General features: G+C 47.9%; 1 protein-coding gene across 2 annotated transcripts in view; it reads left to right on the plus strand.

The window, feature by feature from the left end:
- RIGI (RNA sensor RIG-I) overlaps window positions 1-24,875 on the plus strand; it is a 289,257-nt gene that overhangs the window by 113,834 nt on the left and 150,548 nt on the right. For both annotated transcript variants that reach the window (XM_063914195.1, XM_063914196.1), the window contains exons 9-10: window positions 683-836; window positions 14,879-15,134. In XM_063914195.1, coding sequence (XP_063770265.1) covers window positions 683-836; window positions 14,879-15,134 — 410 coding nt within the window. The remainder of the gene's footprint in view (window positions 1-682; window positions 837-14,878; window positions 15,135-24,875) is intronic.

The raw sequence follows: 24,875 nt of genomic DNA on the forward strand, positions 1-24,875 counted from the left end.
GCACATAACCAAATATACAGTATATATACTGACTAGGACGGATCTGAAGTTGCATCCAGTTCTGCCGCAGTTGCATATATATTAGGAGTACATCATATATATCAACCAAACTGGTCATAAGTGCAAGAAATGTTTTTTTGACATTTTGTTTTTATAGCAGAAATTGCATTTGATATTAGATTTGATTGAAATAAACAAAAACTATAATATAGCAGGTATAGTATAATTTTTCTTTGTTGCATAAATTAAAAAAGCAAACAAATCATGAAAAAAATCTGTAGACAAAATCATATTATAAAGGCATGAGCACCAATGAAAGCAACCATCAGCATTGGTAGGGAATCTGCAACCAGCCAATGAGAAGCAGCTAGCTAGTGCTGGCGATTCTCTCATATAAGATGGCACAAGTACCAAATCTTGCTTTTTATTGCGTAGAACAAATTTGCAAATAGGTGTACACCAAACTCAGCATGAGCCCCATATTTTCCCTATGGTGCCATTTATTGGTTGATCTGGTGGGTCCCCCCAATAGCCTTCACTTGCTGTCCAGGTTGATATAACTGAGGTGATTACTTTGTTGCAGAGGTAGAGATGTGCATTCTAATAATTAAATGATGCCTATGGAAGAAAATACATTGATGCTACTAGTAAATGTTGACTATTTTTCTTAATGTTTTAACAGGATCAGGGAAGACATTGGTGGCATTGTCCATTTGTAAACACCATCTAAAATCCATTCCAAAAGGGCAAAAGGGGAAGGTTGTGTTTATGGCCACAAAAGTGCCCGTGTATGAGCAGCAGAAAGCAGCTTTCTGTCAGTACTTCGAAGACACTGAGTAAGTTCTGATCTTTGTAGTGATCTGCATGTAATGTTTAGATCTTTTTGGCCCTACAGCTACTGGTCTGTTGGTAGGTTGCCCCTGGCCATCATGGTACCTCAGTGGGGGTGAAAGAGGCACCATTTTATTATATATAAACACAAACAACACCCAGTAATAACAAAAATGTAATAATACCAGGGGTTCACCACACTGCAAATTACACACTCCTACCTCTTACCTACAGTATCCCAGACACTCTGATGCACAAACCTGGCTGCTGCTCCACAATCTTCACTCCTGTGCGCACATGAAGTCAAATTAAAGAATCTTGTCACCACACTTTTTAGCTCACTATAGTATTATAACTGTGCTGATATTTTCCTGTTCACTATGATGTTCTAGGAAAATCTTGATATTGACCAGTTGGTTTAATTTAGGGGCATTCCTGATTGAACTGGGAGGAGTCTTACATTTTCACCTATGTGGATTTCTTGGTTTCTGGTGGGTGAGGGTCAAAGAGGCCAAACTTCTCATCCCATGTCCTAGAAGACACGGTGGTGTTTTTGTTCAGGGGCAACATTTCTTATGAGAAAAAGCCTACAGATGTTCATTGCTACCACACTGGCATCCGTTAATCCGTTAATCAGCAAGGAGGCATAAGAGCTGTCTTGTAAAGTATAGGCCTACCAGGATCAGCAGAGGGCAGCACTGTAATATTGGCAATGTTCATACTATGGGGGTCTATTCATGAAGCAGTGAAAAGAGTGGAGAAACAGACCAGTGGAGAAGTTGCCCATGGCAACCAATCAGCATCTCCCTTACATTTTATAGAATGTACTTGTAAAAGCTTCCTTCGAAGCTGATTGGTTGCCATGGGCTACTTCTCCACTGGTCATTTTCTCCACTCTTTTCACTGCTTCATGAATAGACTCCTTTAGGTGAAAGTCTAGGAGGCTAATTTTCCCAACATGTACACCCTGCACCTGAAGCAAGACTTATTTAGTAGATTACGCACAGATGGAGATAGATGGACGTCAATGTTAGAAGTCTTTTCTTCCCCACAATGTGAAGTGATTAACTCAAGTGGGAGATATTTATTTTATTTGTCAGTTTTGTTTAGGGTACCAGATATTTTTGATTACTGCTGGGACTTGCCTTTTGGCCTGTACCTTGCTCCAGAGGGTATTGGTTTTAGGGGCTCTGTCTTGCAGGTTTTCCCTTCTGTTTTTATACACGGTGATAGGAGTATTGGCCTATTTATTTTTTCTCCTTCATCCACTAGGGGACACTGGAAGGTCTTCACGGTGAGGGTATAGATGGTGGCTAAGTAGAGCTGGCACTTTAAATTCTTTAGAACTGTGACCGGCTCCTCCCACCTATGCCCCCACTGACCAGTTTGAAAAATGTGCCCGAGGGAGCCGGTCCTCTCTCTGGGCTTTCTTTTCAGAACGGAGGACAGACAGGCATCCTACTGCCCCTGCCTGTCTGCATCGTGGGAGCTTCCGGTGGGACTTTGACACTGTTTTTTTTTTTTTTAATGAAACTGTAGCCTCAGCTTCTGGCTATAGGGACATCAGTCCCAGGGATAATTCCATAATGGTGCCCACAGCCTGTGTCCTGGCCGGATAGCAAGGCAGGAGTGAGTATGCGCCGGGGCTCCCCGGTTTATAAGACTACCAGGGCACTTTCCTCCAGCACTAGCAGCAGCGGTACTTCTGTACCTTGCCGGGGGCTAGTTTTAAAAGCATTTTTGGATGCCATGGTGGGGGGCGGAGCTACACTCCGAGCGGCTTACTTCGCGGTTGGTGTGCTTTGGCGGGGGTCGGAGCGAAGCTCCGAGCAGCTTCAGTCTCCATGATAGCGCAAATAGTAGAACGCTCCGGGCATAAGAAGGTCGCCAGTAGTGGGAGGCGGAGCTACACTCCTGGACGGCTCCTTCTACCGGCGGGTGAGCGCGGTCTCCGCAGTCTCTGCATCAGTACTCACAGCACCTACTGCAGCAGGGTTCACTTCACCAGAGGCTGCAGTTACCTGACCAGCAACGGAACTGGTAGTGTGTTTGTTGGGGGTGTGGAGAGTGCAGTGAATTGAGCCATAGTTATGTGTATATGTGTGTGTATGTATATATATATATATATATATCGTGAAACTGCCTACTAGCTTACGATTTTTTTATTGTATAGGCATCTGTGACTGGTTCCTTCACCTGTGCTCTCCCTTCCTTCCTCTTCTTTTCCTTACACTGTGTCTGTGACTGACATTTAAGTATGACCAGCAGGGGTAATCAGTCAGTATCCGGACTCCAGGTCGACAACAAAAAGGTCGACACACCTTAGGTCGACGCCAATTGGTTGACACACCTTAGGTCGACATGGAAAAAGGTCGACATGAGTTTTTCACATTTTTTTTCTTTTTTGGAACCTTTTCATACTTAACGATCCACGTGGACTACGATTGGAACGGTAATCTGTGCCGAGCGAAGCGAAGGCACCATGCCCGAAGCATGGCGAGCGAAGAGGTGCACTAATTGGGGTTCCCGATTACTCTACGAAGAAAACGACACAAAAAATAAATAAAAATCTAATGTCGACCTTTTTCCATGTCGACATTGTTCCTGTCGACCGTTTGTCCATGTCGAACTTTTGTCCATGTCGACCTAAGGTGTGTCGACCATTTTGTTGTCGGCCTGGAGTCCCAGACCCCAGTCGGTCTAAGGCTTCACAAAAGCTTTATGCCTGCAGGAAATGTTCAGCAGAGTTTACCCAACATACTGAAGGTTCTTTATATTGTGATAACTGTGCATCAACTAGGGGAGAGTTCGACCACTGTAGAGGACCCCTCTCCCTCTTGGCTATCTCAACTGACAGTAGTTATGTCCGATTTGTCTGCAGAACTGGCGGCTTCTCGTAAAGATAGAGTAGTGACTAGGTCCCAGGCTCCGTTACCTGAGTCAGATTGGGCTCTTAATCTGGCCAGGTCAGTTGAGGGTCTAAGGAGAACCATGGGGGCATCAAGGTCTCCTACTACTGGTACTTCACAATCGGTCTCAAAAAAGAGACTTTTACCTGCTGTGTTGCAGTTTGATGAGTCAGACGCTGAAGATTTGCCTCCCCATGAGGAGGGGGAAGCGGAACTAGATTCAGAAACTGAGTTAGTTCAGGAAGAAATGGAATTTGAATCTGAGGGTTTAGACGCTCTTATTTTAGCAGTGTGTCAGGTTCTACAGAGTCAGATAAGACTCAGCCGCAACCTTACTTTTTCCTTAAAAATGAAGGGATGCTGTTTCCTTTCCCATTTCTGCTGAGATTGACAATAATTTTGCTCTAGCATGGAAGCATGCGGACAAGAAGTTTTAGATTAAATGCCGGCTGTTACTTTCTTACCCTTTTCCGGAGGAAAATAGATCTAAGTGGGAGAACCCTCCTTTGGTGGATCCCTCCTTATCTACAGTAGATTGTCAAAGAAGACCATTCTGCCGGTAGCTAGTGCTACCTCCATAAAGGAGCAGGCAGATCGCAGATTGGAAAATACTTTAAAGTCTATTTATTCGCAGCAGGTGTACTTCTTCATCCTACACTGGTAGGTCTTTGGGTTAACAAGGCAATAGAGGCCTGAGCAGAACAATTAGTAGCAGGTCTTCAATCTGGTCTATCCTCTGAACAATTGGTTACTTTGGCTGAACATATCAGAGAATCTGCTGTATATTTGGGTGAGGCGACCAAGGACGATCCAGAATTTCTGCTTTGTCGATTTCAGCTTGCCGTGCACTATGGCTTAGGCAATGGCAGGCAGATGCGGAATCTAAGAAAGCTGTGTAAGCTATTCCATTTAATGGTGAGTTTCTCTTCGGTCGAGAATTGGATACTGTGATTTCCAAAGCCACAGGAGGTAAGTTGATGTATATTCCTTCGGCAGCTCCAGCTCCTAGGAAAACTTTTTCAGGACCGTCCTTCTGGTCCTTTCGAGTTCCATCCAAATTTAGAGGACGTGGCAAAGGTGGATACACCTCGTTCAGAGGTAACAGAGGCAGAGGTCGTGCTGCAACCCCAGCCACTTTGCAGCACAACCCTATGCCCTCCGCATGACGTGCTACCCTCCCTCCTGGGGGATCCCAGGGTAGGAGCACGTCTGCTGGAGTTCGGACAAGTTTGGTCAGTGACCTGCTCAGACGCCTGGTATGAGACATAATTTTCCAGGGTTACAAACTCGATTTTCAGTTAAAACCTCCTCCAAGATTTTTTACCACAGGTTTGCCAGTTTTGCGAGAACATCGGGATTCCCTTCTTCAGGCAGTCCAAAGACTTCTGGATATGGGAGTCATTGTTCCAGTTCCTCTCCACCAACAAACACAGGGTTTTTATTCCATTCATGGAATTCCATTCATCCATTTGTGGTTCCGAAGCCGAACGGCTCGGTGAGACCCATTCTGAATTTGAAGAGTCTCAATCCCTTTTTAAGGGTTTTCAAATTCGGGATGGAGTCCCTTCGCTCTGTTATAGCAGGTCTAGAGGCGGGGAACTTTATGATGTCCATCGATATCAAGGATGCTTATCTTCATATTCCAATTTGGCCTCCACTTCAGAGTTTTCTCAGGTTTGCAGCGAAGAATTTGCATTTACAATTCCAAGCCTTACCTTTCGGTCTTTCTTCAGCACCTCGAGTTTTTACAAAGGTCATGGCAGTAATGATGGCGCACTTACACTGTCAAGGAGTGAATATTGTTCCATACTTGGACGACTTGCTTCTAAAGACTCACTCGGAAGAGAAGTTGGTGAGCGATTTGAAAATCACCCAAGATTTTCTAACTGTGCACGGTTGGATCATAAACCTCCAGACCGACGCAACGTCTTCAGTTCCTGGGCATGATCATGGACACACTGCTTCAGAGGATATTTCTCCTTCAGGACAAGATACATTCTATTCAGAAGTCGGTTCGTCTGGTATTGCAACATCGCAGAGTGTCAGTTCATCTTTGCATTCGACTTCTGGGAAAGATGGTAGCTGCTTTCGAGGCAGTTCAGTACGGCAGGTTTCACCCCAGGCCTTTCCAACTAGATCTCCTGTCCCAATGGTCGGGTTCGCATCTTTTCATGCATCAAATGGTTCAGCTTCTACCCAGGACACGTCTGTCCTTGCTTTGGTGGCTGAATGCAACAAATTTGTCCAAAGGCAGGAGCTTTGTCATCCCAGATTGGGTACTTCTCATGATAGATGCCGGTCTCCACGGCTGGGGAGCGGTGACTCTGGATTGTCAATTCCAGGGCCTTTGGACTCCTCAGGAACAGACTCTACCTATCAATATCCTGGAACTTCAGGCAGTTTACAATGCGCTCACGTTAGTGTTTCATCTTCTGCAAGGACGTGCAATTTGTGTACAGTCGGACAACGCCATGGCTGTGGCATACATAAATCGGCAAGGAGGAACCCGCAGCAGAGCTGCTATGAGGGAAGCCACCAAGGCAGAGAGACATGCAATAGCCATATTGGCAGTGTTCATACCGGAGGTGGAGAACTGGGAGGCCGATTACTTAAGTCGTCAGGATATGCATCCAGGCAAATGGGAATTGCATCCTCAAGTGTTTCAACAACTGGTAGATCGTTGGGGACTCCCACAAATAGATCTTATGGTGTCCAGATGGAACTACTAACTTCAGCGATACTGTTCCAGCACCAGAGATCCCTTTGCGGAGGCGCTGGATTCGCTAAAGATTCCCTGGAGGTCCCGCTTTGTGTATCTTTTTCCTCCGTTCCTCCTGTAACCTCGTCTACTCAAGAGGATCAAGCGGGAGAGGGTCACGGTTCTGCTGGTGGCTGCCGACTGGCCTCGCAGAATGTGGTACAGCGACCTACATCGATTACTCGTAGACGACCCGTGGCCTCTACCTCTGCGGCCGGATTTGCTAATGCAGGGACCTTTCATTTATCCAGGCTTAGAGTGGCTACGTTTGATGGCTTGGCTGTTGAGAGGGAGATCCTAAAGCTCAAGGGTATTCCTTCGTTAGTCATTCCTACCATGATGGGTGCTAGAAAGGAGGTCACTTCTAGGCACTATTACAGTATATGGAAGGCATATATTTCATGGTGTGAGCAGCGTTGGTGTTCTGCTACTTCCTTTCGATTGGCATAGTTTCTCCTTTTTCTCCAGGCTGGTTTTTCGGCCGGTTTAAGTGTTGGATCTCTAAAGGTTCAGGTCTTGGCCCTTTTGATTTTTTTTCCAGAAGAAGTTGGCGTTACTACCGGAAATACAGACTTTCATTTAGGGAGTTATCCGGCTTAAGCCACTGTTTATTCCTCCTATAGCTCCTTGGTATCTGGATACAGGGGGTCATTCCGAGTTGATCGCTCGCTAGCAGTTTTTAGCAGCCGTGCAAACGCATTGGCGCCACCCACCGAGGAGTGTATTTTCGCTTTGCAGAAGTGCGAACGCCTGTGCAGCAGAGCGCCTGCAAAATCTTTTTGTGCAAAACAAGACCAGCCCTGTAGTTACTCTTCGTGTGCATTGATTCTAACGACGGAGGGACGGCTTTTGACGTCACACACCTGCCCAGCGAACGCCCAGCCAGGCCTGCGTATTTCCTGCCACGCCTGCGTTTTTCTAAGCACTGCCTGAAAATGGTCAGTTGACACCCAGAAACGCCCACTTCATGTCAATCACCTTGCGGCCGTCTGTGCAATTGGAATCATCGCTAAAACCAGTGCAAAACCACAATGGACTTTGTACCCGTATGATGCGCGTGCGCATTGCGGAGCATATGCATACGCAGATTAGACGTTTTTCTCACTGATCGCTATGCAGCAAACAACGCCAGCTAGCGAGCAACTCGGAATGACCCCCACAGTACTTTCCTTTTTGCAATCTTCTTTATTTGAACCTCTGGAATCGGTGGAGCTTAAGTTTCTTACGTGGAAGGTGGTTCCAAATTGTTAGCTCTTTCCTGTCGTCCGCCATATCTCATATTTCATGAAGATAGAGCGGAACTCTGCACACATCGTCTTTCTTACCTAAGGTAGTTTCTGCATTTCACATTAACCAGCCTATTGTGGTCCCGGTGATTCTCCTTCTTCGAAGTCACTGGATGTTGTTAGGGCCTTGCGTATTTATGTAGAGAGAACAGCAGTTTTACACAAGACGGATACTCTGTGTGTTCTTTATGATGCTGCAAAACCGGGATGGCCAGCCTCAAAACAGACTTTGGCTAGATGGATCAAATTTACCATCAGACAGGCTTATCTAGCAGCCTCTCTTCCGCTGCCGAGTTCGGTGTCAGCTCATTCCACGCGGTCGGTGGGTTCTTCTTGGGCGGCTGCTGGGGGAGTTTCTTTGACACAGTTGTGTAGAGCGGCAACTTTGTTGGGGAAATATACCTTTGTCAAATTTTACAAATGTGTTACTTTAGCTGCTTCGGCTTCTCAGTTTGGCCGAGCAGTACTGCAGAACTCTCAGCACTGTCCCGCCCGAAATGGGAGCTCTGGGACGTCAACACCATGAAGACCCTAGTGGATGAAGGAGAAAACGGAATTTTGGTACTTACCGGTAAATCCATTTCTCCGATTCCACAGGGGACACTGGACGCCCTCCCAGTGCTGGGTGTCTCTTTGTTACTTTCCTTTTCTCAGGTTCTACCGTTTTACGTTCGTATATTGTTGCTTACCTGTTGGGTTGACTGGTGACATTAACAGTTTGTTAATGTTTTTACTGTTTCTTTGCAATTTTTTACTATAACCTCCTCCTCTGTCGAGTGCTTTGAGCCCTCTCCTCTCGGGCTCAGTTTTCAAACTGGTCTGTAGGGGGGGGGGCATAGAGGGGAGGAGCCAGTCACAGTTCTAAAGAATTTAAAGTGCCGGCTCCACTTAGCCACCATCTATACCCCCACAGTGAAGACCTTCCAGTGTCCCCTGTGGAATCGGAGAAATGGATTTGCCGGTAAGTACCAAAATCCCGCTGCCTGCTGATATGTTACATACACGTAGGTGTCTCTTTCTCTAGCATCCATAGGGGATATTGGGGACAGCTTAGTACGATGGGGTATAGACGGTGTCCAAAGGAGCCGGGTCACTTTAAATTTCTTCAACTGGGTGTGCTGGCTCTTCCCCTCTAAGCCCCTTCTCACGGGCAGTTTAGAAAAAAGTGCCCTCAGGAGAGGATTCACACTCTGGAGCTCCAGGGAGTTTCTTCAGTTTCTTTTCAAACTGTATTATTTTCAGGCAACAGCATACCTGCACCGTGGGAGTTGGGGGGGGGGGGGGGTTTGCGGTCACCGGCCTCTGTAAGGTGTCAGAGCCGCTTCCCTGCTGCAGGACCACCATCCTGAGAGATTGTTGTACAGCGGGGCACTGCGCCTTAGCGGTCACAATTGCAGCACATCGCACACCCCTAGCGGTAGCCTGAAGGTGACGGCAGTGGTGAGTACAAACCGGGCGCCCCGCTAGGGGGTCCACCGGTTCTTGGTGCGCTAAAAATGCAGGGGAGGCATACGGGACCCTCCTGGGGGGGACCCACTATAGCCCCCTGTATACACTGGCAGCGATGGTGAAAACTAGCACTTGCTGTGATGTTTTACATTTCTAAGGAGATTTTGCCAGTATAAATATAACTGAAGCTCCGGCGCCATTACATGGGGCGGAGCTTCCTCAGAACGGGACCAGCAGCGTTTTGGAGCCTTCCCCTGCTTACAGCTGCAGCAGCAGGCACACACAGCTCCTCCAGACACTCGGGATACCGCTGGAAACTGGTACAGGGGGGTAGCAAAGGGGGAGAGCTGCTTTTGAACACAATCTGTGTCCTAAAAAATTCAAATACTCTGGTGTTACACCGAGATATATCAGCTTGCAGCCTCACTGGGGCTGTTTAGCTTGGGTCTGCTAATTCCCTTCTCTCTGTCTCCCTCTCACATACATTAAGGCAGGCTTGCTATTGTATTACTTGTATGTGTATATAAGTGTTGTTTACTGTAAACATGGTAAAACACCAATTATGCAGTGTATGTCACACCAGATTCTCTCCCTTTACATCTGGTTCCATATCATGTGAACAATGCAGACAATCCTCACAACTCAGTGAGGGGGCTGGGGGGAGGGTCAAGAGTCTTCCTGGCTAGGTGCCATAAAATCCATGGTGTCAGATATGTCATCTCAGTTCACTGCTTATACTCAGAAAACTCAACAACTGCAGTAGCCTGTTGCAAACCTAGCTGCAAGGGCAGATGCTCCACAGCCCCCCTCTCTAGATCAGGACCACAAAAGCGTGGGTTACCTGCTTTACTCTCAGCCGCTGATGAGGAAACACAGGAGGAGGGGGAGTATTTTATTACTGGGTGTTACCCTTCTACACAAGGTATTGAACCCCTCATTCTAGCTATACGGGACATGTTAAAACTCCATCTAGAGGACGCTGCGTCACAGCAGTCGTTTTTCTTAACACAAACAAACTCCATGTCACTTTCCCTGATTCTGCAGAGTTAGATGACCTGTTTAAGTTAGCCTGAAAAAATCCAGATAAAAAATACAGAGTGTCAAGACTTTTGCACACTTTCCCATTTGCTTCTGAAGGCAGGAAAATCTGGGTAGAACCCCCGGCTGTTGACGCATCAGTCTCTTGCCTATCTAAAAAGGCGGTACTGCCAGCTCTGGGCTCCTTTACCATAAAGGACCCTGGGGATAGAAAAATAGAGATTACACTGAAGTCTATCTACACAGCAGCAGGTAAATCACAAAGACTGGTTTGGTAAAGCCCATTTTGAATCTAAAATCCTTGAACCCTTTCCTAAATGTTTTCAAGTTCAAGATGGAATCCTTGCAAGCAGTGATTGCAGGCCTTGAAGAACGGGAGTTCATGGTCTCCCTGGATATAAAGGACGCCTATCTCCATATCCTGATTTGGCCACCTCACCAAGCTTACCTGAGGTTTGCCCTACTGAACGATCACTACCAGTTCCAGACGCTAACCTTTGGCCTGTCCACGGCTCTGAGTGTGTTCACGAAGGTGATGGCGAAGATGATGTTCCAACTCCGGGTCTAAGGGGTCAATATTGTTCTTTATCTGGACAATCTCTTGATAAAAGCGAGATCCAGGGAGCCTTTATTGCTCCATATAAACTGCACTATCCAACTTCTGTCACGCCATGGGTGGATCCTCAAGTTACAGAAGTCCCACCTAGAGCCAACTCAGCGGCTCCATCCTTCGAATGTTGCTGGATACTGTGGCCCAGAAAGTGTTCCTCCCAGACGACAAAGCAAGAACACTCCAGGAGATGGTCTGCATCGTTCTCTGGCCTGCTCGAATATCCATCCATCTTTGCATAAGATTGTTGGGGAAGATGGTAGCCTCATACAAGGCGATCTAGTATGGAAGGTTCCATGCCAGAACATTTCAAATGGATCTCTTCAGCAAGTGGTCCAGATCACATCTTTAGATGCACCGGATAATATGGCTGTCACCTCAGGCCAGGATTTCGCTCCTGTGTTGGCTGCAGTCCTCCAACCTACTGGAAGGTCGCAGTTTCGGGATTCAGGATTGGATCTTCCTCACGACGGATGCGAGTCTATGAGAATGGGGAGCTGTCACCCAGGGGGCTCAGTTCCAGGGCAGGTGGTCAGCCCACGAATCCCTCCTTCCGATCAACATTCTGGAACTTCGGGTGATCTACAATGCTCTGCTTCAGGCCTCTCCTCTACTCAGGGATCACGCGACAAGGAGGAACAAAAAGCAGGGCCTGCATGTGAGAGGTGTCAAAGATACTCCTCTGGGCAGAAAGAAATGCAAGAGCAATGTCCGCAATCTTCATTCTGGGAGTGGACAACTGGGAAGCGGACTTCCTGAGTCTTCACAACCTCCACCCGGGAGAGTGGGGGCTTCACCATCAGGTGTTTCAGCAGATCACCGACCGGTGGGGCTGCCCACAAATAGACATGATGGCTTCTCGACTCAACATGAAGCTTCATTCGTATTGCTCACGAACCAGGGACCCTCAGGCGAGGGTAGTAGATGCACTGACGTCGCCTTGGCCTTACCGGCTGGTCTGCCTGTTTCCTCCGATTCCATTGCTCCCAAGGGTGCTAAAGCAAATCAGGAATCAAGGAGTCCAGGCAATTCTGATTGTTCCGGATTGGCCCCGGAGGGAATGGTACGCGGATCTTCTGAACATGTCCGTTAAAGACCCTTGGCCTCTGCCACTGAGAAGAGTTCTTCAACAAGGACCATTCGTCTACCCGGACTTACGGCGACTACGTTTGATGGCATGGAGGTTGAGCAAAACATCCTAGCTCACAAGGGCCATTCCAAAAAGGTTATTGCTACCATGGTGCAGGCCAAGAAACCTGTGACGTCAAGACATTCTATCATCATATCTGGAGAAGATATGTCTCTTGGTGCGAGGAACGCACGTATCCGCCTGCGGAGTTCCACTTGGGACGTTTCCTCCGTTTCCTGCAGGCTGGTGTGGATAAGGGCTTACGTGTGGGTTCCATTAAGGTCCAGATTTCAGCTCTCTCAATTTTCTTCCAGAAGAAATTGGCAGTATTGCCAGAAGTTAAGACCTTCTTGCAATGGGTGCTTCACATTCAACCTCCTTTTGTGCTGCCCACGGCAACCTGGGATTTGAATGTAGTGTTAGAATTTCTACAGTCCTCCTGGTTTGAACCTTTGCTGACAGTAGAAGACAAGTACCTCACGTGGAAGACGGTGAAGTTATCGGCCCTGGCTTCTGCTAGGCGTGTCTCGGAATTGGGGGCCATATTGTGTAAAAGCCCCTAGCAGCAGTTCCTGCCGAAGGTCATCTCAGCATTCCACTTGAATCAACCTATTGTGGTTCCGTCAAATTTTGGCACTTCTGCTCCTCTGGAGGCATTGGATGCTGTGTGAGCGTGAAGATCTATGTCAAGAGTATGCCGACTGCTACCTGGTCGGTGAAGAACACCTTTGTGAAGTTCTACAGATTTGATACCCTGGCCAAAGAGGATTCCCAGTTTGGGCAGGCCGTGCTCCAGACGTCTCCCCACATTCCCGCCTGTTCTGGAAGCTTTGGGACGTCCCCATCGTACTGTGGGGGTCATTCCAACCCGATCGCTCGCTGCAGTTTGTCACAGCGCAGCGATCGGGTCGGAACTGCGCATATGCCAGCGCCACAGTGCACCGGCGCATGGCAGTCGTAGGTGCCCAGCGATCGCCTGAGACAGAGGCGGTCGCTGGGCGGGAGGGGGCTGTTTAGGGGGAGCGGTCCGGCCAACGCAGGCGTGGCCGGACCATTGGGGGGGGCGGGCCGCGGCATCTGCGTGATGTGTCACGCAGCCGCTGCGGCCAGCGGGAGCGACGAGTAACTCCCGGCCAGCCTCAAATACAAAGGTATCGCCGCTGTACGATGCTTTTGTATTTGTGCGGGGGGGGGGGGGGGCGGCACTGACATGTGGGGCGGACTAGCCCTGTGCTGGGTGTCCCCCCGCTTGTCTGAGTTTATGATCTTAGCTGTGCTAAACTTAGCACAGCTACGATCAACTCGGAATGACCCTCTAAGTTGTCCCCAATATCCCTTATGGATGCGAGGGAAAATAGGATTTTAATTGCTTACCGGTAAATCCTTTTCTCGTAGTCCATAGGGGATATTGGGGGTCATTCCGACCCGATCGCTCACTGTAGTTTATTGCAGCGCAGCGATCGGGTTGGAACTGCGCATGCGCCGGTGCATGCCAGCCGCCGTTGCCTAGCGATCGCCTCTGAGGCAGAGGCAGTTGCTGGGCGGGAGGGGGCTGGATGGTGGCGTTAAGCTGCCGTTTAGGGGGCGCGGACCGGCCAATGCAGGCGTGGCCGGACTGTTGGGGGCGGGCTGCAGTGGCTGCGTGACGTCACACGCAGCCGTTGCGGGCCAGGGAGCGATGAGTAGCTCCCGGCCAGCACGCTAAAGCTGCGCTGGCCGGGAGCTATTCCTAAAGTGCAAAAGCATCGCCTCTGTGTGGGGGGCGGCACTGACATGCGGGGCGGGATAGCCTTGTGCTGGGTGTCCAACTGCATGTCTATTATCCTGATCGTAGCCCTGTAAATTTTAGCAGGGCTATGATCAACTCGGAATGACCCCCATTGGGCGCCCGCCTCAGTGCGTTGACTTTTCTGCAGGTTATGTTTTCTATGGCTACCTGTTCAGCTGTTACTGTTTTGTTACTAGCCGTTGCTGGTCGTTTTATGTTAGTGGTGTGCTGGTGTGTAAATCTCACCACTCATTGTTGTTATGTTCCTTCTATCAAGTATGTCCTTTCTCCTTTGGGCACTATTTTACCTATCACTGCCCGTGGGAGGGGGCATAGAGGGGAGGAGCCAGCACACCCAGTTGAAGAAATTTAAAGTGCACCACCTCCTTTGAACCCTGTCTATACCCCATCAAACTAAGTTGTCCCCAATATCCCTTATGGACTACGACAAAAGGATTTACCGGTAGGTAATTAAAATCCTTTTTTTTTTTTTTTTTAGGCTAAGGTAATTCCTAGTTTATACTCCGATCAGAATGTTGTGATGGTGGTCTTTTCTCTTCCTTTATGTTATCAGGGAATATACTGTATATCAGATTACTATTAGATGGTACAGATGTGTCCAATTACATCTTTGCAGCATGCTGGGCATTTCAGTTCCAGGTGTGTGTGTATGCTTGCACCTGTGCCTAACCCTAACCTACCCTTGTAAGTACCCAACCCCCTCCCCCCCACCCCTCGCGGCAGGACTAAATGAGCATTCGAGATTTCAGCCATCAGTATTTTGACATCGGGACCCCAATCTCCATAGGGATTTTGATGCTGGCATTACACTGCCGGTCGTGATTCCTGTGTCGGTATTCCAGCGTCGGTATTTCCGCTGCTGGGATCTCGCCTGGAGGCATTGTAACCACATCCCAATGCAAGCATCTGAATAGGGGAGGTCCAAGAAAGAGTAGTACAACCCTGTATAGGGGTTCTGTGCACGCCATGCAAGTGCAATTTACGGCCACCTTGCGTTCAGTTAGCCATCAGTCCCTATGCCTTTATGGATTTTGAAAACCAGTAATTTAATAACCATTTGTTTCCTTTGTCCTGCATAGATATTCTATCATTGGGATCTCTGGAGAAGAAAGTGATCTACCCGTTGGGTTGGTCATAGAGAATAATGACATCATCATTCTAACCCCTCAGATTCTTGTCAACTGTCTTAATAGCGGCTCTGTACCCTCTCTTTCCATCTTCACCATGATGATTTTTGATGAATGTCACAATACAATAGGGAACCATCCCTACAACGTATTAATGTTTGCCTACTTGGATCTAAAGCTGAGCTCCCCAAGCCCAAAACTACCTCAGGTAATATAGGATAATAAATAGGCTTTATGATGTTCTTCAAAAGCTCTTCAAAAGTAAAACGTGTATTTTCCAAGTTTTAGTAACTGATTGTTTGTATAAAGCATTATTCCTCTGTATATTGATAGCCGCATACACACGGTGCAATATAACTACTGATATAAGCCTAATTCAGATCTGATTGCTGAGCAATCGCATGTATAGCAGAGCTGCACAAACAGATTTTGTGCAGTCTCTGCACAGCCCAGTACTTACTCTTTATGTGCGATTGAATCCTGCTGATCGGGGCTGGAGCTGACATCAGACACCCTCCCTGAAAACGCTTGAGCCCGTCTGCGTTTTTCCGGACACTCCCTGAAAACGGTCAGTTGCCACCCACAAACGGCCTCTTCTTGTCAATCTCCTTGCGAACGCCCATGCAAACTGATTTTCTCTTACGTCCTAGAGGATGCTGGGGACTCCAAAAGGACCATGGGGTATAGACTGGATCCGCAGGAGACATGGGCACTAGAGATGAGCGGGTTCGGTTTCTCTGAATCCGAACCCGCACGAACTTCATGTTTTTTTCACGGGTCCGAGCAGACTCGGATCCTCCCGCCTTGCTCGGTTAACCCGAGCGCGCCCGAACGTCATCATGACGCTGTCGGATTCTCGCGAGACTCGGATTCTATATAAGGAGCCGCGCGTCGCCGCCATTTTCACACGTGCATTGAGATTGATAGGGAGAGGACGTGGCTGGCGTCCTCTCCATTTAGATTAGGGTTGAGAGAGAGAGAGAGAGAGAGAGATTGACCTGAGGCTGTGATACTGTAGAAGAGAGTGCAGAGTTTAGTGACTGACGACCACAGTGACCACCAGACAGTGCAGTTGTTTGTTTTATTTAATATATCCGTTCTCTGCCTGAAAAAAACGATACACACAGTGACTCAGTCACATACCATATCTGTGTGCACTGCTCAACCCAGTGTGCTGCATCAATGTATATATATATCTGACTGTGCTCAGCTCACACAGCTTATAATTGTGGGGGAGACTGGGGAGCACTGCAGTGCCAGTTATAGGTTATAGCAGGAGCCAGGAGTACATAATATTATATTAAAATTAAACAGTGCACACTTTTGCTGCAGGAGTGCCACTGCCAGTGTGACTAGTGACCAGTGACCTGACCACCAGTATATATAATATTAGTAGTATACTATCTCTTTATCAACCAGTCTATATTAGCAGCAGACACAGTACAGTGCGGTAGTTCACGGCTGTGGCTACCTCTGTGTCGGCACTCGGCAGCCCGTCCATAATTGTATATACCACCTAACCGTGGTTTTTTTTTCTTTCTTTATAGTCATACTAGTTACGAGTATACTATCTCTTTATCAACCAGTCTATATTAGCAGCAGACACAGTACAGTGCGGTAGTTCACGGCTGTGGCTACCTCTGTGTCGGCACTCGGCAGCCCGTCCATAATTGTATATACCACCTAACCGTGTTTTTTTTTTCTTTCTTTATACATACATACTAGTTACGAGTATACTATCTCTTTATCAACCAGTCTATATTAGCAGCAGACACAGTACAGTGCGGTAGTTCACGGCTGTGGCTACCTCTGTGTCGGCACTCGGCAGCCCGTCCATAATTGTATATACCACCTAACCGTGGTTTTTTTTTCTTTCTTTATACATACATACTAGTTACGAGGATACTATCTCTTTATCAACCAGTCTATATATTAGCAGCAGACACAGTACAGTGCGGTAGTTCACGGCTGTGGCTACCTCTGTGTCGGCACTCGGCAGCCCGTCCATAATTGTATATACCACCTAACCGTGGTTTTTTTTTCTTTCTTTATACATACATACTAGTTACGAGTATACTATCTCTTTATCAACCAGTCTATATATTAGCAGCAGACACAGTACAGTGCGGTAGTTCACGGCTGTGGCTACCTCTGTGTCGGCACTCGGCAGCCCGTCCATAATTGTATATACCACCTAACCGTGGTTTTTTTTTCTTTCTTTATACATACATACTAGTTACGAGTATACTATCTCTTTATCAACCAGTCTATATTAGCAGCAGACACAGTACAGTGCGGTAGTTCACGGCTGTGGCTACCTCTGTGTCGGCACTCGGCAGCCCGTCCATAATTGTATATACCACCTAACCGTGGTTTTTTTTTCTTTCTTTATACATACATACTAGTTACGAGTATACTATCTCTTTATCAACCAGTCTATATATTAGCAGCAGACACAGTACAGTGCGGTAGTTCACGGCTGTGGCTACCTCTGTGTCGGCACTCGGCAGCCCGTCCATAATTGTATATACCACCTAACCGTGGTTTTTTTTTCTTTCTTTATACATACATACTAGTTACGAGTATACTATCTCTTTATCAACCAGTCTATATATTAGCAGCAGACACAGTACAGTGCGGTAGTTCACGGCTGTGGCTACCTCTGTGTCGGCACTCGGCAGCCCGTCCATAATTGTATATACCACCTAACCGTGGTTTTTTTTTCTTTCTTTATACATACATACTAGTTACGAGTATACTATCTCTTTATCAACCAGTCTATATATTAGCAGCAGACACAGTACAGTGCGGTAGTTCACGGCTGTGGCTACCTCTGTGTCGGCACTCGGCAGCCCGTCCATAATTGTATATACCACCTAACCGTGGTTTTTTTTTCTTTCTTTATACATACATACTAGTTACGAGTATACTATCTCTTTATCAACCAGTCTATATATTAGCAGCAGACACAGTACAGTGCGGTAGTTCACGGCTGTGGCTACCTCTGTGTCGGCACTCGGCAGCCCGTCCATAATTGTATATACCACCTAACCGTGGTTTTTTTTTCTTTCTTTATACATACATACTAGTTACAAGTATACTATCTCTTTATCAACCAGTCTATATATTAGCAGCAGACACAGTACAGTGCGGTAGTTCACGGCTGTGGCTACCTCTGTGTCGGCACTCGGCAGCCCGTCCATAATTGTATATACCACCTAACCGTGGTTTTTTTTTCTTTCTTTATACATACATACTAGTTACGAGTATACTATCTCTTTATCAACCAGTCTATATATTAGCAGCAGACACAGTACAGTGCGGTAGTTCACGGCTGTGGCTACCTCTGTGTCGGCACTCGGCAGCCCGTCCATAATTGTATATACCACCTAACCGTGGTTTTTTTTTCTTCTTTATACATACATACTACTACGACATCTCTTTATCAACCAGTCTATATTAGCAGCAGACACAGTACAGTACGGTAGTTCACGGCTGTGGCTACCTCTGTGTCTGCACTCGGCAGGCAGTCCGTCCATAATTGTATACCACCTAACCGTGGTTTTTTTTTCTTTCTTCTTTATACATACATAGTTACATAGACATCTCTTTATCAACCAGTCTATATTAGCAGCAGACACAGTACAGTACGGTAGTTCACGGCTGTGGCTACCTCTGTGTCTGCACTCGGCAGGCAGTCCGTCCATAATTGTATACCACCTAACCGTGGTTTTTTTTTCTTTCTTCTTTATACATACATAGTTACATAGACATCTCTTTATCAACCAGTCTATATTAGCAGCAGACACAGTACAGTACGGTAGTTCACGGCTGTGGCTACCTCTGTGTCTGCACTCGGCAGGCAGTCCATAATTGTATACTAGTATCCATCTCCATTGTTTACCTGAGGTGCCTTTTAGTTGTGCCTATTAAAATATGGAGAACAAAAATGTTGAGGTTCCAAAATTAGGGAAAGATCAAGATCCACTTCCACCTCGTGCTGAAGCTGCTGCCACTAGTCATGGCCGAGACGATGAAATGCCAGCAACGTCGTCTGCCAAGGCCGATGCCCAATGTCATAGTACAGAGCATGTCAAATCCAAAACACCAAATATCAGAAAAAAAAGGACTCCAAAACCTAAAATAAAATTGTCGGAGGAGAAGCGTAAACTTGCCAATATGCCATTTACGACACGGAGTGGCAAGGAACGGCTGAGGCCCTGGCCTATGTTCATGGCTAGTGGTTCAGCTTCACATGAGGATGGAAGCACTCAGCCTCTCGCTAGAAAAATTAAAAGACTCAAGCTGGCAAAAGCAGCACAGCAAAGAACTGTGCATTCTTCGAAATCCCAAATCCACAAGGAGAGTCCAATTGTGTCGGTTGCGATGCCTGACCTTCCCAACACTGGACGTGAAGAGCATGCGCCTTCCACCATTTGCACGCCCCCTGCAAGTGCTGGAAGGAGCACCCGCAGTCCAGTTCCTGATAGTCAGATTGAAGATGTCAGTGTTGAAGTACACCAGGATGAGGAGGATATGGGTGTTGCTGGCGCTGGGGAGGAAATTGACCAGGAGGATTCTGATGGTGAGGTGGTTTGTTTAAGTCAGGCACCCGGGGAGACACCTGTTGTCCGTGGGAGGAATATGGCCGTTGACATGCCAGGTGAAAATACCAAAAAAATCAGCTCTTCGGTGTGGAGGTATTTCACCAGAAATGCGGACAACAGGTGTCAAGCCGTGTGTTCCCTTTGTCAAGCTGTAATAAGTAGGGGTAAGGACGTTAACCACCTCGGAACATCCTCCCTTATACGTCACCTGCAGCGCATTCATAATAAGTCAGTGACAAGTTCAAAAACTTTGGGTGACAGCGGAAGCAGTCCACTGACCAGTAAATCCCTTCCTCTTGTAACCAAGCTCACGCAAACCACCCCACCAACTCCCTCAGTGTCAATTTCCTCCTTCCCCAGGAATGCCAATAGTCCTGCAGGCCATGTCACTGGCAATTCTGACGAGTCCTCTCCTGCCTGGGATTCCTCCGATGCATCCTTGCGTGTAACGCCTACTGCTGCTGGCGCTGCTGTTGTTGCCGCTGGGAGTCGATGGTCATCCCAGAGGGGAAGTCGTAAGCCCACTTGTACTACTTCCAGTAAGCAATTGACTGTTCAACAGTCCTTTGCGAGGAAGATGAAATATCACAGCAGTCATCCTACTGCAAAGCGGATAACTGAGGCCTTGGCATCCTGGGTGGTGAGAAACGTGGTTCCGGTATCCATCATTACTGCAGAGCCAACTAGAGACTTGTTGGAGGTACTGTGTCCCCGGTACCAAATACCATCTAGGTTCCATTTCTCTAGGCAGGCGATACCGAAAATGTACACAGACCTCAGAAAAAGAGTCACCAGTGTCCTAAAAAATGCAGCTGTACCCAATGTCCACTTAACCACGGACATGTGGACAAGTGGAGCAGGGCAGGGTCAGGACTATATGACTGTGACAGCCCACTGGGTAGATGTATGGACTCCCGCCGCAAGAACAGCAGCGGCGGCACCAGTAGCAGCATCTCGCAAACGCCAACTCTTTCCTAGGCAGGCTACGCTTTGTATCACCGCTTTCCAGAATACGCACACAGCTGAAAACCTCTTACGGCAACTGAGGAAGATCATCGCGGAATGGCTTACCCCAATTGGACTCTCCTGTGGATTTGTGGCATCGGACAACGCCAGCAATATTGTGTGTGCATTAAATATGGGCAAATTCCAGCACGTCCCATGTTTTGCACATACCTTGAATTTGGTGGTGCAGAATTTTTTAAAAAACGACAGGGGCGTGCAAGAGATGCTGTCGGTGGCCAGAAGAATTGCGGGACACTTTCGGCGTACAGGCACCACGTACAGAAGACTGGAGCACCACCAAAAACTACTGAACCTGCCCTGCCATCATCTGAAGCAAGAAGTGGTAACGAGGTGGAATTCAACCCTCTATATGCTTCAGAGGTTGGAGGAGCAGCAAAAGGCCATTCAAGCCTATACAATTGAGCACGATATAGTAGGTGGAATGCACCTGTCTCAGGCGCAGTGGAGAATGATTTCAACGTTGTGCAAGGTTCTGATGCCCTTTGAACTTGCCACACGTGAAGTCAGTTCAGACACTGCCAGCCTGAGTCAGGTCATTCCCCTCATCAGGCTTTTGCAGAAGAAGCTGGAGACATTGAAGGAGGAGCTAACACGGAGCGATTCCGCTAGGCATGTGGGACTTGTGGATGGAGCCCTTAATTCGCTTAACAAGGATTCACGGGTGGTCAATCTGTTGAAATCAGAGCACTACATTTTGGCCACCGTGCTCGATCCTAGATTTAAAGCCTACCTTGGATCTCTCTTTCCGGCAGACACAAGTCTGCTGGGGTTGAAAGACCTTCTGGTGACAAAATTGTCAAGTCAAGCGGAACGCGACCTGTCAACATCTCCTCCTTCACATTCTCCCGCAACTGGGGGTGCGAGGAAAAGGCTCAGAATTCCGAGCCCACCCGCTGGCGGTGATGCAGGGCAGTCTGGAGCGACTGCTGATGCTGACATCTGGTCCGGACTGAAGGACCTGACAACGATTACGGACATGTCGTCTACTGTCACTGCATATGATTCTCTCAACATTGATAGAATGGTGGAGGATTATATGAGTGACCGCATCCAAGTAGGCACGTCACACAGTCCGTACTTATACTGGCAGGAAAAAGAGGCAATTTGGAGGCCCTTGCACAAACTGGCTTTATTCTACCTAAGTTGCCCTCCCACAAGTGTGTACTCCGAAAGAGTGTTTAGTGCCGCCGCTCACCTTGTCAGCAATCGGCGTACGAGGTTACATCCAGAAAATGTGGAGAAGATGATGTTCATTAAAATGAATTATAATCAATTCCTCCGCGGAGACATTGACCAGCAGCAATTGCCTCCACAAAGTACACAGGGAGCTGAGATGGTGGATTCCAGTGGGGACGAATTGATAATCTGTGAGGAGGGGGATGTACACGGTGATATATCGGAGGGTGATGATGAGGTGGACATCTTGCCTCTGTAGAGCCAGTTTGTGCAAGGAGAGATTAATTGCTTCTTTTTTGGGGGGGGTCCAAACCAACCCGTCATATCAGTCACAGTCGTGTGGCAGACCCTGTCACTGAAATGATGGGTTGGTTAAAGTGTGCATGTCCTGTTTTGTTTATACAACATAAGGGTGGGTGGGAGGGCCCAAGGACAATTCCATCTTGCACCTCTTTTTTCTTTTCTTTTTCTTTGCATCATGTGCTGATTGGGGAGGGTTTTTTGGAAGGGACATCCTGCGTGACACTGCAGTGCCACTCCTAAATGGGCCCGGTGTTTGTGTCGGCCACTAGGGTCGCTAATCTTACTCACACAGTCAGCTACCTCATTGCGCCTCTTTTTTTCTTTGCGTCATGTGCTGTTTGGGGAGGGTTTTTTGGAAGGGACATCCTGCGTGACACTGCAGTGCCACTCCTAGATGGGCCCGGTGTTTGTGTCGGCCACTAGGGTCGCTAATCTTACTCACACAGCTACCTCATTGCGCCTCTTTTTTTCTTTGCGTCATGTGCTGTTTGGGGAGGGTTTTTTGGAAGGGACATCCTGCGTGACACTGCAGTGCCACTCCTAGATGGGCCCGGTGTTTGTGTCGGCCACTAGGGTCGCTAATCTTACTCACACAGCTACCTCATTGCGCCTCTTTTTTTCTTTGCGTCATGTGCTGTTTGGGGAGGGTTTTTTGGAAGGGCCATCCTGCGTGACACTGCAGTGCCACTCCTAGATGGGCCCGGTGTTTGTGTCGGCCACTAGGGTCGCTAATCTTACTCACACAGCTACCTCATTGCGCCTCTTTTTTTCTTTGCGTCATGTGCTGTTTGGGGAGGGTTTTTTGGAAGGGACATCCTGCGTGACACTGCAGTGCCACTCCTAGATGGGCCCGGTGTTTGTGTCGGCCACTAGGGTCGCTTATCTTACTCACACAGCGACCTCGGTGCAAATTTTAGGACTAAAAATAATATTGTGAGGTGTGAGGTATTCAGAATAGACTGAAAATGAGTGTAAATTATGCTTTTTGAGGTTAATAATACTTTGGGATCAAAATGACCCCCAAATTCTATGATTTAAGCTGTTTTTTAGTGTTTTTTGAAAAAAACACCCGAATCCGACAAAAAAAATTCGGTGAGGTTTTGCCAAAACGCGTTCGAACCCAAAACACGGCCGCGGAACCGAACCCAAAACCAAAACACAAAACCCGAAAAATTTCAGGCGCTCATCTCTATTGGGCACGTTAAGACTTTAAAAGGGGTGTGAACTGGCTCCTCCCTCTATGCCCCTCCTCCAGACCTCAGTTAGATTCTGTGCCCAGAGAGACTGGACACTCACAGGGGAGCTCTCCTCTCTCTGTAAAAAATACTTTTGTTAGGTTTTTTGTGTTCAGGGAGCACTGCTGGCAACAGGCTCCCTGCATCGTGGGACTGAGGGGAGAGAAGCAGACCTACTTCTGTGAGTTCAAAGGCTCATCTTCTTGGGCTACTGGACACCATTAGCTCCAGAGGGTCCGATCACTTGGTGCGCCTAGCTGCTCGTTCCCGGAGCCGCGCCATCACCCCCCTCACAGAACCAGAAGATAGAAGCCGGGTGAGTATTACGAAGAAAAGAAGACTTCAGTGACGGCAGAAGACTTCAGTACTGAGGTACCGCGCAGCGGTCGCGCTGCGCACCATGCTCCCACACACACATACAGCGGCACTTGCAGGGTGCAGGGCGCAGGGGGGGCGCCCTGGGCAGCATGTTACTGAAGTAGAACACTGGCTAAAAATGTGTATTAGAAGTGCCTAGGCACTAAATATTGCCCCCGCTAGTATAAAAAAAATTGAATTTGAGCGGGACTACAGCGCGCCGGTGAGGGGGTGTGGCTTAGCCCTCACAGCTTTCCAGCACCATTTTTCTCTTCACATGGAGCTGCAGAGACGCTGGCCCGGACCTCCGCACGTCTGCACAAGTAACAGGGTGCAAAACGGGGGGGGGGGGGGGGCACAGTAAATTGGTGCTACTGGTCTCAGTACCGGAATAGGCGCTGGGTTGTGAGCTGGTAAACTCCCTCTGTGTCTCTCTAACAGGCTTTCCTTGGGTCTGTCCCCTATAGCCAGTGTGTTGGTGCGTGTCGGTACGTGTGTGTCGACAAGTCTGAGGCTGAGTGCTCCTCCCCGGAGGAAGTTGCAGTGGGGGCGGATAAGGCGCTGGGAGTGACTCTGTTGTCACCGCCAACTGCTGATTGGGTCGATATGTTGAGTACGTTTAATGCAAATGTGGCGTTATTGACTAAAAGGCTGGATAAATCTGATTCTCAGACCCAAACATGGAGGAAATCCATGGAGGACGCCTTGTCTCAGGTCCAGACCCCCTCAGGGTCACAAAAGCGTTAATTTACCCAGATGGCTGACACTGATTCCGACACAGACTCTGACTCCAGTGTCGACTATAGTGAAGCCATTTTAAATCCGAAACTGGTTAAGAATATTCAATACATGATTGTGGCAATTAAAGACGTTTTACATATTACAGAAGTCCCTACTATTCCTGATACCAGGGTTTGTTTGTATAAGGGTAAAAAACCTGAGGTGACGTTTCCCCCCTCTCATGAGCTGAACACTCTTTGTGAAAAAGCTTGGGAATCTCTTGACAAAAGGTGGCAGATTCCCAAAAGAATTCTAATGGCATATCCATTCCCCTCTGAGGACAGGGAAAAGTGGGAATCATCCCCCAATGTGGACAAGGCTCTGTCGCGGCTGTCCAAAAAGGTGGCGCTTCCATCTCCTGATACGGCAGCCCTAAAGGACCCTGCGGATCGTAAGCAGGAAACTACCTTAAAATACATTTATGTCACTACGGGTGCGCTGCTCAGACCTGCCGTGGAGTCGGCA

This window comes from Pseudophryne corroboree, chromosome 1, assembly GCF_028390025.1.
Source record: "Pseudophryne corroboree isolate aPseCor3 chromosome 1, aPseCor3.hap2, whole genome shotgun sequence".
NCBI lineage: Eukaryota > Metazoa > Chordata > Amphibia > Anura > Myobatrachidae > Pseudophryne > Pseudophryne corroboree.